This window comes from Mytilus edulis, chromosome 10 (genome assembly GCF_963676685.1).
Source record: "Mytilus edulis chromosome 10, xbMytEdul2.2, whole genome shotgun sequence".
Lineage (NCBI taxonomy): Eukaryota > Metazoa > Mollusca > Bivalvia > Mytilida > Mytilidae > Mytilus > Mytilus edulis.
In genome coordinates this window covers 65,681,491-65,695,227 of record NC_092353.1, presented here as the reverse complement: position 1 = coordinate 65,695,227, position 13,737 = coordinate 65,681,491, and the positions used below count along the sequence as shown (strand labels likewise).

The window sequence follows — 13,737 nt, the reverse complement described above, 5'->3', positions numbered from 1 at the left end:
GCATTTTTATGTTGCATTTGGTTATATTCAAATTTATACTAATAACAAATAAATTTCAATACAATTCTAAAATAAAGAGATTTGGTATGATGGCCAATGAAACAACTATCCGTAAATTAACACATAACGTAATATCAATGAATTTTGTTATCAATTTTTTACTAATGGCTATATTTCAGTTCATTGACATTTAAAAACTTCAGTTCATATTATTTCATTATGTACAGAATATATTTTCACTCTGGATACATTTCTTTTTATTTACTCTCATTTTCAATTTAGGCATTAACATTCAGGATTTAAGTTTAAATCTTATGATTTAAGACTAATGCCCAACATAATTGGCAATTGGCTTACTGCCTAGGATTTAAACTTGCCTAATTTCACTTATTGCCGCTTACATATACGTTGTTCAGCGTTTCTGTTTACATTGCCGTTGTTCAGCGTTACTGTATATATTTCGTTGGAAACCATTTTGAAAGGTATTAAAATTATACAAGTATGTGTAAAGCTTTGCTGAGACTCTGTCAGAAGGACATAATTATATTTTGTTAAAATTCTTCTAAAATTACCATTTTAAAGGTTTTACAATTTGTTTTCATTTCGGAAATACGGTATAATATACTTTTCACCAAATAGAACACTAATGAGACTGTTTTCTTAGTAAGATCATTTGTAATGATCTGGACATTCAGAATAATCGTCTATCCTATATATGGCTTTGATATGCGTTTGTTTAACTAGTTATTATTTGTATGCTTATTTCATATCCATCCTCGCATGGTTAGTAAATCATTATTGATCAAGATAATCGCATACTAAAAATGACAGTTTCATTTATAAAGAGAAATAGTTTTATCTCCGCTAATATCAAATAAAGGCAAAAAGTTCATGAGATAAATAAGCTAGAAACAATATAAATTGTCTAAGGAACTAATTTACTATAACTACTTTATTGACAAACTATAGACATTGTACATTGTCGGAGATATTGTAACCTGAAACTTTGTGGTGCTGTATAAATTATGTAGGTGGATTTTTTTTTGTCGATGACTTGGTAATTGTGATATGAAAATCATGGATCATTTATATTGTATTTCATTTTCTATAACATCTATACGTGTTTCACGTCATGATGCCATTATTGCAAAACTATCAGAACGCGCATCTGTTTCCTTGACATTGTTTAGATAGTCGCTTCTAGAGTATGATAATTCTATGTTAAGTCAATACAATAACTTTACGACACTCTTCGATTGGTGGAACTTCTTAGTATAACGACACTCAGCGACTGTTCGAATGTCAACCAAAGACAAGAACTTGATCTTCCATCACTGTATTGGATGCCTAAACTACATAAGCGTACATTATATGTTGTATGATTGTCAATGAGACAAATCTTCACAACAGACCACAATGACACAGAAATTAACAACTATAGGTCACTGTACGGCCTTCAACAATGAACAAAGACCATACCGCATAGTCAGATCTAAAAGGCTCCGAAATGACTATGTAAATCAATTCAAACGAGAAAACAAATGGCCTCATTTATGTACAAATATGAACGAAAAACAAATATGTAACACATAAACAAACGATTAACACTGTTTTACAGGCTCCTGACTTGGGACAGGCACATACGTAGAGAATGTGGCGGGTTTAAACATGTTAGCCTATTTTAGAGGTGGCCTGAATCAGATGTGGATACTAAAAAGATCCAAAGATCTTTTAGAGTACATACTATCTAAGACTCTTTCATCTTGCAATAGTATTAAAACATTTGACATTTCTACACTTTACACAAGTATTTTCCATTCCAAACTAAAAGACGAATTGAAAAAGTTGATGTTGCTTTGTTTCATAAAAAAAGAATGACCAACGTAGATACACGTATCTTGTCTTAGGGAGGGACAGTCAAACTCATAGATCGAAAAAAAAACTGACAAAGCATGGCTAAAAATGAAAAAGACAAACAGACAAATAATAGCACACAAGAAACAACAAATTCTTTGTGAGTTTCTATTTTTATTACGAAACCCAACAATTGGAGTGGATTCCGTAGTATTACGACAACTAACGATTGGCGCGGGTTCCTAGTATTACGACAACTAACGATAAATGTAGGTTTCTAGTTTTATGACACCCTGCGATAGGGGTGGGTTTTAGTATTACAACACCAAGCGATTTGCATGGGTTCCTAATATGACGAAACCCAACAATTGGAGTGGGTTCCTAGTATTTCGACACCAAGCGATTCGCGTGGGTTCCTTTTTTTATTACTACACTCAGCGATATGCATGGGTTTCTAATATAACGAGACCCAATAATTGGAGTGGATTCCTAGTATAACAACAACCAACGATTGGAGTTGGTTCCTAGTATTACGACACCCAGTGATTGGCGTTGGGCCCTCGTATAACGACAACCAGCGGTTGGCGGGGGTTCCTAGTTTTACAACACCCAACGATTGGCATGGGTTCCTAGAATAACAACATCCTACGATTGAAGTGGGTTCCTAGTATTACGACATCCAGTGATTGGCGTGGGTTCTTTGTATTATGATAATCAACTTTTAGTGTGGGTTCCTAATATTACGACCGAAACAATTAGTTTGGGGTTCCTAGTATTACGACACCCTTACGACACCCAACGATTAGTGTTGGTTCCTAGTATTGAGACACCTAACGACTAGTGTGCATTGCTATTATAACGACATTCAGCGATTTACGTAGGACGTATTATGGTATTCTGATACATCACATACTTTACATTGAACTAATGAATGCTCTACAGCAAATCGTGTTAACTTCATATCTAACAGCTACTCTTCACTTAGATATTATAAAAATGATCTAACTTGTTATTGTTTAGAAAGATACTTTATTACACTTTTTCCATTATTCTGTTATTATTGTTGGAAACTGAGAATAGTAAACAACCTTTTTTTTTTAGATCTGATGCTGCTTTGGGAAATGATTTTCGAAATACCGATATTTACTCTAGTAACTGAGAATTGACTTTTATTTATTAACTGTCATTAATATGTTAATTGATTGAAAAAAGAAAAAAAATCACAATCAAAATATGAAACATAACCCTGTTGCAATACTTTTAAACCATTCAATTTAACACGCATATGACGACGACAAATTTGAGCACAAACCAAACTAATCGTGTGGTTTTTACGTAAAATAAATTCCTCGTGAAATATTTTTTCTTCCCAGCTAGTCGAAAGAACATCGGACGCCCATTAAAACATCTTTCAATTGTCCTTGTAGAACCATACCAGGTAGTTAATCACTAGACGTATAGTATTTTTTACATTGTTAATTTTTTTAAATGTACATGGTTAGCAACTACTAGTATTTCAAACCCAAAAGTATCTTCTTGTCGTAGTGTTGACCACACATGTTAAATAAAAGTAAATTCACAAAAATACTTAACTCCGAGGAAAATTCAAAACGGAAAGTCAATAATCAAATGGCAAAATCAAATGATAAAATACATCAAACGAATAGACAACAACTGTCATATTCCTGACTTGTTACAGGCATTTTCAAATAGAGAAAATGGTGAATTGAACCTGGTTTTATAGCGCTATATATTGTTCATTTAAGGTTAATATTTCACGATAAGTTGATTAATATCATCTTTGAACATCTGATTTACCAACTTTTACTGGTATAAATCAGAAAATGCATTTAAATAGAGGACACTTAATTCCTTTTAAGAAACTTGGTGAATTCTTTTTTGGTATACTTCAACCCAAGTGTAGTTTATCAAAACAATTAGCCTGTCACAACACTAATTAAGGAAAACCAATGGAAAAAGGAAAGTCTATTAAATGTTGGAATTCATTGATTATATCTATTAAAGAAGCAAAGCTGTCTTAGATACTGACAGCTTGAAATGTGAACAAACTGACAAGTCATAAATCAACGATTTAACGACCAGTGAATGTCTCGTTAAATATTGACTTCTTCTATTGTTTCTGACGTAAGATAAAATTCACGATCATCATCGATTCAAATTATATACCAAAACGCAAAATGTCTGTTACTGAGTAGACACTTAAAATGAAATTAAATGTGATACATGATCGGAAGTCAATGTAACAAAAAATAAGTCTGACATACAAAGAACTGTAAAATAATAAAAACAAAGTTATACTGTATGGCGGAATGTCCACGTGTCCCCATAATATCACCAAATATATCATTGCTTTATTTTCAAAATGACTCTTTTGAATTATTTTTGGTCTACTTACCAATTATATAGCAATAAAAAATCAATCAGTAAACAAGATAACAAGGAGGTAGGGCAAATTTGTCCTGGTGTTATTTCAATCCATGTAATTCATGTTTGGTTATATATGTTGATGCGTTGTTGATTTATTGTTACAGGCTAATTTGTTTTTATGTTTTGACGCGTTGCTGTCTCGATGGCGTTCGTCTGCTCATTTTGTAATTTAGATACAAAAAACAAATACCAATAGTTTTTTTTAATATCTTAAATTTGTAATATTGTACCAAAAATTGATTCCGACACTAATACCTTACATAATAAATAACCTTAAAATACATATTTTGCTGTTATGGATATGAGCAAAATCATTCCAATTTCTTTGAATTGTAGCATTACATGTGTTCTTCTTATTAAATTTTGAATTTTCGAATGAATACCCTGCTGAAGTAAGAATTCAGGAAATGATAAGTGGGTTTTAGACATAATGTCAAATATATATTGTTTTTACTAAGGTATTCATATCTCTTTGAAAGCTAATTTGTGGAGTGTTCAATATGATATTATTCTAATTTTAAAATGTCTTAAATAAAGGCAACAGTACTATACCGCTGTTCAAAACTCATAAATCCAGGGACAAAAAACAAAATCGGGGTAACAACCTAAAACCGAGGGAAACGCATTAAATATAAGAGGAGAACAACGACATAACACCGAAACGTAACACACACAGAAACGGACCAAGCATCAGACAAAACACCACGAGAATAACAAATATAACAAGATGAATTAAAATGAATGCTTTCCTCAATCAAACATAAACAAATGCATGCCGTATATAACCTTCTCATTAGACTGTTTAAAGATTTAGGGAGATGTGGTATGAGGGCCAATGAGACAACTCTCCATTCAAGTAAAAAATTATAAAAGTAAAGCATAATAGGTCAAGATACGACCTTCAACACGGAGCCTTGGTTCACATCGAACAGCAAGCTATAAAAGGCTCCAAAAATTACTAGTGTAAGACCATTCAATCGGGAAAAACGGGAAACGAGAAACACTTATGAACTACACAAACAGACGACAACCACTGAACATTGGCTCGATAAGCTTCATTTAGTTTGTCTTCAAACAATTCATGAAGCAATGCCCGCAATATATCAACTGTCGGAACCAATGTTCTTGTCATTGAAACTAGTTTTAAAATGTCAGATATTTGAAACAATCATTGCCTTACATAAATTGCACCATCATCAGTTTACGTGAATCAACTCCAAAAACACAACTACCAGGATTATAATTTAATACGCCAGACGCGAGTTTCGTCTACATAAGACTCATCAGTGACGCTCAGATCAAAACATTTATAGAGCCAAACAAGTACAAAGTTGAAGAGCATTAAGGACACAAATTTTCAAAAGGTTGTGCTGACAGAGACTATCAGTAACACAACCTGCTGTAAATAAATACATGAAACAAATACATTAAAGAAGATGTATGTTTGATGAAATTGAAATATTTACTTGTAATTGTATATATTTTACAGAGACAAAAAACTGTTTGATAAAACTGGAAATACGGTATTTAGGAAAAGGTCCATATTTGGAAAGCTGAAGCCCCATTCACATGAACGAGAACAGACTGCAACACTTCCGCCAAATTTTAAACTTAGTCGTCATGATTCGACACATGTATACGTAACAAATGAAAAAAAGAAATTTCCATGGAGTCGTAACGAAAATTCAAAGTCCGAAGACGATGATGGTAGACTTAGTACAATCAGTTCAAAAGACGGCTCTCGTCAGAGTAGTGAAAAACGTAAAAACGGAAATAGTGGAAATCATCGTCAAGATTCCGAATCTCAAACTGATCAAGATCTTTTCCATGCTTATGTTTCTTCGGACGGGATACTTCATCGAAAGTTATCTAATCAACCGTTAGAACATCTGAGACATGGTAGACATGACTCTGAAAGTTCAATTAACAGCGATGAGATATTTTTATCACATCCTCCTTCTAGTGCACAAGAAAGACGACAAATGTGCAGTAAGACTTCACAAAGTGACGATACAAGTCCACTACTTACCAACGAAGAAGAAAGTTGTAAACTAATGTATGACGATTGTCCAAACAGTTATCAGTCAGCAAACAACAAGGGAAAACATTCTAATGGAGAAAATTTACTTTTATACGCACCACTGGAAGTCTCAAGTAATGAAAAGACAGAACTGTATCTCCATCATATGAACAAAGTAAAAGATGCCAATCAAGGGTTTTTCCTTGATCAAAAGAAAAAGAAGTCACAATCAACTAAAGAACATTTGCCGGTAAATTACAATTCTGGAAAACAAGAAACAGACGAGTGTGTCTCATTTTTGCTTCAACCAACGTCTAGTGCATTATATGCAAGACGAATAAAAGACACTGATATAAAGCAAAGAGAACACCAACATACCAATTTAAACAATGTTATGTCCGGCAATTATCAACCGGATGCTAGTTCACAAGACCATTTTAGTCCTTGTAGTTCTAAAATAATAAAAACCAACCGACGTCAGTCTCCTAAATCATATACATACCAGAACAACGAATCCATTGCAGAAAATGAAAATTTTCAAATCACACAACATCCATCTTTAATATACGGTAGCAGTTCATCACCTGTATATTATTCAAACGAGTTAGCAAGTTCTTTGGGTTCGCAGTCACTGACTCCTTCTGATAGCCAGTCATCAACTTTAAAAAGACACAATATTGACAATGGTAAAGAATCATCGAAAGAAGGATATTTACTAAGTGATTGTGAAGACAGTTATAACGTGCAAGCGTTTTTAGGAAAAGTTAGAACTCCGTCTGAAACAAAGAGTGATACAGACAATGCTTCTATGTTATCTTTCAAAACATACATGAAAAAACGCGGCATAGAACTCGACATATCATCAATCAAATCCAGTCAAGTATGAGCCTGTTTTGTTAATTACGTCATTCATTATTTTATCTTATATTCCTAAAGATATGTTTTTTTCTCTCGTCATATTGTAGGTATATGAAACTGGGATAATTTTTATTTTTTTCCATCTATAAAGACTTTTTAGTATTCACAATTTTCTTCGACCGTTCTTTACAACTTGGACTGGAGCGTAGATATATGTTGAAATAGTTTTCAGACTTATTAAACTCTAAAACCAAAATTTAGAAGAAAAAAACATACTAACAAATACTAGAGGTTTCTGACTTGGGACAGGCTCAAAAATGCGGCTGGGTTAAACAAGTTTTATGATATATCAAGCCTCCTCCGTTACCTCTAACTAATGTAGAATAAACAAATGCACCGCGATACGCACTGTATAACTCAATTAAAAAGGAGTCAGAGTCTGATGTTAAATAGACAAAAGAAGAAAATAAAAACAATGAGAATGATACGTAATTGTCTTCTGTAAATCATGTACATTTGAAACCACAATACATAAACTGAATTCGTTTAGTAATCCAAATCAACCAGTATCAGATGGAAAACACAATATGAATAGTAAAGGCAACAGTTGTATATCGCTGTTCAAAATTCATAAATCGATTGAGAAAAAAGCAAATCCGGGTTACGAACTGAGGGAAACACATCATTCAAAATTAATCTAAAACAGTTTGAAATTAGATTTTTTTTTAATTACATTTTGTACATGAACTTTACACATTAATAACGAAAAACACTTTTTAAACAAAACAATAATGATTATATAATGGAAACGTACATACATGGTGAATGAGAGGCATATACTTACATATAAGAAAACATTCCTAAATGTGTTACACTAATTTATAAGCTTAAAAGTGTTATAATATAACCATTCTTCCTTCAGTCAATTTGCACAATTAGTAATTTACAAACTAAAATAAAACTTGAAAGATCGTGATGGTCTTGCTTTGTTTCATAAAAAGAATAGCAAAAATAGAAAATACATATATTATTTTAGGGAGAGATAAATTGTACTTCGTAAAAATTCTCTTTGATTCAAGCAAAAAAAAAACCTTAAACTGACATTATCAAGATGCGTGATTTCGTGAGTGACAACATTTTTGTTACGTTTATAAGGATGTGTTTTTCAACAAACAATTGGCAGTGTGGTCCTCTCCTTTCCGATGTATATATGATGTGTTCTGACTAAAAAAAATCAATGATTGATGAATATGTTGAACGCATCTATATATATCCCAACAAACTTCAGAAACAGGATATAACAATAACAGTTGGCAGCCTCATATCTTGACTAACATCTAGAAATTGACAATGAGGATTAGTTGAAAACAAAACTTTATCACAAATGAGATGAGTTCAGCTTCCCAATTGTGAACTCTCCATTTCTATGTAGCAACATTCTAGCAGCGCCTGCATACGGACCATAAATTTCCTAGGTGATACATTATTCCAGGGCTTGCATTTCTTATTATAATTTCCTCGCTGCTCACAAGGAAGCTATCCAACCAAGAGTTCCAAGATGTGAGGTTGAAATCACCCCTTGGTAAATTTGTCATACGAGTTAGTTTGTACTTATATAATCAACACAAAGGGTGCAACATGTGTAGCAGGATCTGATTATCCTCCTGGGATACCTGACATCATCCCCTGTTTTGGTAGGGTTAGTGTTGCTAGGTCTTTTAATTATTATGTTGTGTTTTTATACTGTTGTATGTCTTTTTGGTCTGTTTCATTCTTACCATGGCGTTGTCAGTTGTTTTTCGACTGAGGTATCGCTCGCCTCTCTTTTGACCAATGAAACAGTTTGTATTTACGAAACACATGTTGATAGAATAATCAAGAGGTCAGATAAAGGATATATATCGCATAAAAGAGGGACGAAAGATACCAAAGGGACAGCATAAGAGTTATAGAAAATGTTGTACTCACAATACACTGCGGATCGCAAAAATTTATCAACGCCTAACACAAATAACAATATCACGCAATTACAGTTTGTCAGGTCCTCTCAGTGAAGACGCACATAATTTTAACATGAACATTAACTCACATTTCCATTCAAGGAAATTAAAGCTTCTTGTATAAAATATATAGAATTTACTTTTTAAATGATTTATATATTACATCAAAAATTTCTATTTGAAGATTGATATAATTGCCGAGGTAAAATCATTATACTAAGTAATATAGTGATAAAAATATAAGAGTTTTTCTATGTATCAAACTCAATTGTTTTTCTTTACAAAATACTAGAATACATATTCGTACGGTATTAAAAGTTTCATTTTGCGATATTTTTTTCAAAAGTACCTCGGACTTAGTCATATTACGGTTGACTCATATTTAATGTAATTCTTATTCCATTTAAACATGTTATGCTGATATATACCCCAACCACTTTTTTCACTTTGTTTATGCTGTTTGTTTGGGGGGACATCCAGGAAAAAATTATTAACATACATATTTTATTGATAAGAGACTTTAAAAGAGGGTCCTTTATTTCTTTATTCTTTAATTTTGTACAGTATTTTTTCTCTATTCTTCATTTATTTTGCCCTTTTTTTTTTATGTTATTCATATATCAAACCCCCCCCCCCCCCCCCCCCATTATTCTCTAATGTTTATCTTTTTGTCCGTAATGATGTCTCTATTCTGTAAAGCCAATCCATATCCTTTTATAATCAGTTGTTGGAAAGTCATTATTTATCCAGAATCCTACACGAAGCATGTTAGATGTTTTTATTATTATGATAGACATTCTAATGAAGAGAAATGTGGTTCCCTTAAATTTTAATATTGTCTCTAGTGCGTGCTGGTGTTTTTTGTAATGAATAAATGCACTATATTCTCTCTGTGTCTTTTAAACTTGATATATAGCATTAAAATTTAAATAAATAACCTATGTAATATAACAAAGTAAGTTATATTACATTGTTTAGAGAGATTTTTTGAGCCATCAACGTAAAATATTAAGTCGTGTTAAAAGCGATTTCTGACCTCTGAAACCATATTCTTATACTTGAAACTAAAGAATTCCGTCAAAACATAAAACCATATAATCAACTTGATTAAACAAATGGGAAATATTCTAAAGAAAGATTGCATTGTAATCTAATTTTAATACGCATTGTGAGAAAGTTAACTGTCATTTTGAATCGAATTGTTTTGGGTTTTGAGTTTAAAATGTTTTATAAAAGATAAAAGATAATTACCTGCCAATCCGATTTCATGCATGAAGTCACGGAAGTTAAAGAATAATTCACATCTTGTTTCTTTTATATTGCTATATGCTGTTCCATTTATTGAAATCTATTCTCTTTGAATAGCGAAGTAGGCAATCAAGCACATGGATGGAGTCAATACATAGATGTGTTAAAACTATTATCAGTATCAAACACTGCAAAAAACAAATTGCGAATAAACCCAAATTCATTTATGCACATAATCCTCCCCCTAATCTTGGCCAGTGGTGAAACAACATGAAATTTATTTTAGAAAGCACTAACAAAAACTAAAACACTTAGTACAGATGTAAATGTAACTGAGTCAATTATTGCAATGCTGTCATTAAAGAAGGGATTCGAATCTTACTGAGTGAAAGAACAAAAGTTTGTTAGCTCAAATGTTCTAACATTGTTGGGCTATATCTTATTTCAGACGAAGTATATAAATCAATTATAGTGTAAATAGATATAGGAAGATGTGGTGTGAGTGCCGATGAGACAACTCCATCCAAATAACAATTTTAAAAAAGTAAACCATTATAGGTCAATGTACGGCCTTCAACACGGAGCCTTGGCTCACACCGAACAACAAGCTATAAAGGGCCCCAAAGTAACTAGTGTAAAACCATTCAAACGGGAAAACCAACGATTTAATCTATATAAAATTAAAAAAAACGAGAAACGAGAAACACGTATAAATTACATAAACAAACGACAATTACTGTACATCAGATTCCTGACTTAGGACAGGTGCAAACATTTGCAGCGAGATTAAACGTTTTAATGGATCCAAACCTTCAGCCTTAAATAACCATATGTTATCTGATGGAGAACATCTGTTTTATTTGTCACATATTTGGACGTGTATACCCCCCCCCCAAAAAAAAAAACCCGACAACAAACAAACCATTCATTTGCGTTCTCATTTCGATATCACACACTTCAATCAATTGGTAAAAGAATTCAAAATAAATATAGTTGTTTTTTTTTTCATTTTATGATGAATAATATATAACTAAGAAGATCTGGTACGATTGCCAATGCAGATAGCAAAAGATGTAGATGTAAGTAACTAAAAGTCACTATACGACCTTCGACAATAAGCAAAAGATCTACAGTCTGGTCTGGTCACGCATTGTTCTTAAGATCAAATAACGATTAACCTGATCTTTCACGATCAACTGTGATTAAAAATTAACATAAATCTTCTTTTCAAATTTTAAGCTGAAAATATTCAAGTAAGCAGCAATTCAATTTTAACAGTCTGATTTATTAGATAATGGTTCAAATTGTCATGATATATTGAAATGTGACCATTATAAATCAACCACTTTTTATTTATAAATTTATTATTCACATAGGGTTATATCTCGCCTCTTATGTTTTCTTAAAATATTCTGCATTTTACTTTTATCGATAGTATTATTGAGGCAATTACTGAGCGATGTTGACAGACATGCTTCTTTTTCTGATTATTTCCACCTTTTGATAATCAAACATATTTTTTCACAGATTTTGAAGTAAATGTGAATGACAGCCGATCTCTATGGATCAAATCATCCTCTTACAATCACGACACCTCACCCTCTTATAAGCACAACACCTCACCTCTTACAATCACAACAGGTAATTCTCTTACAATCATTACAATCACAACACCTCATCCTCTTACAATCGCAACACCTGATCCTCTAACAAGCACAACACCTCATCCTCTTACAATCACAACACGTCATCCTCTTACAATCATAACACCTCATCCTCTTACAAACACAACAGCTCATCCTCTTACAATCACAACAGCTCATCCTCTTAAAATCATCACAATCACAACACCTCATCCTCTTACAAACACAACAGCTCATTCTCTTACAATCACAACACATCATCCTCTCACAATCGCAACACCTCATCCTCTTACAATCACAAGACCTCATTCTGTTACAATCACAAGACCTCATCCTCTTACAATCACAAGACCTCATCATCTTACAATCACATCACCTCATCCTCTTACAATCACAACACCTCATCCTCTTACAATCACAACACCTCATTCTGTTACAATCACAACACCTCATCCTGTTACAATCACAACACCTCACCCTCTTACAATCACAACATTACATTCTCTTACAAACACAACACCTCATCCTCTTACAATCACAACATCTCATCCTCTTACAATCACAACACCTCATCCTCTTACAATCACAACACCTCATCCTCTTACAATCACAACACTACATCCTCTTACAAACACAACACATCATCCTCTTACAATCACAACACCTCATCCTCTTACTATCACAACTCATCATCCTCTTACAATCCCAACACTGCATCATCCTACAATCACAACACATCACTCTCTTACAATCATAACACTACACTCTCTTACAATCACAACACCTCATCCTCTTACAATCACAACTCCTCATCCTCTTACAATCACAACACCACATCCTCCTACAAACACAACACATCATCCTCTTACAATCACAACACCTCATCCTTTTACAATCACAACACCTCATCCTCTTACAATCACAACTCATCATCCTCTTACAATCACAACACTGCATCATCCTGCAATCACAACACATCACTCTCTTACAATCATAACACTACATTCTCTTACAATCACAACACCCTTGTTATTCTTGAATCACCGTCTCCAAATTGTCTTATTCCAGGCATAGATAACCTTATCAGAATTAGGCACAACATTTTGGAATTTTTGGTCCTCAATGCTCTTCAACTTTGTACTTGTTTGGCTTTATAACTATTTAGATTTGAGCGTCTCTGCTGGGTCTTGTGTAGACAAACCGCGCGTCTGGCGAATTAAATTGTAAGCCTGGCACCTTTGATAACTATTACAAAAGAGGGACGAAAGATACCAAAGGGACAGTCAAACTCATAAATGTAAAACAAACTGACAACGCCATGGCTAAAAATGAAAAGGACAAACAGAAAAACAATAGTACACATGACACAACATAGAAAACTAAAGAATAAACAACACGAACCCAACCAAAAACTAGGGTTGATCTCAGTACAATATTACTGAAAAATAACCACACACTTATAAAATTGAAGATGTCAGAAAAAATCACCTTGCATGGAGTTAGTTATACGGGAATAGTTTGTCAAACTATGATATGCAAAAGGATCGAAACAAGCCAAAACAAGCAGAAATCAAGTACAAGTTTCAAAGTTGAAAGTAAACCTGATGCTTTACGCAAGCTTTCTAATATTTCAATTACAGAAAACGTATACATACTTGACCCTTTG

General features: G+C 33.0%; 2 protein-coding genes across 2 annotated transcripts in view; both read left to right on the top strand.

Annotated features, from left to right (window-relative positions):
* The window catches only part of LOC139491692 (metabotropic glutamate receptor 1-like), a 59,832-nt gene extending 52,483 nt beyond the window's left edge, over window positions 1-7,349 (top strand). The window contains exon 8 of the mRNA XM_071279505.1: window positions 5,792-7,349. Within this exon, the coding sequence (XP_071135606.1) occupies window positions 5,792-7,208 (1,417 nt within the window). The 3' untranslated portion in view covers window positions 7,209-7,349. The remainder of the gene's footprint in view (window positions 1-5,791) is intronic.
* A 3,570-nt stretch (window positions 7,350-10,919) lies between these two features.
* LOC139492909 (soluble scavenger receptor cysteine-rich domain-containing protein SSC5D-like) lies at window positions 10,920-13,145 on the top strand. Its single transcript, XM_071281058.1, has 2 exons — window positions 10,920-10,926; window positions 11,956-13,145. The coding sequence occupies exons 1-2, from the start codon at window positions 10,920-10,922 to the stop codon at window positions 13,143-13,145; spliced, it is 1,197 nt and encodes a 398-aa protein (XP_071137159.1).
* Window positions 13,146-13,737: the final 592 nt, after the last annotated feature.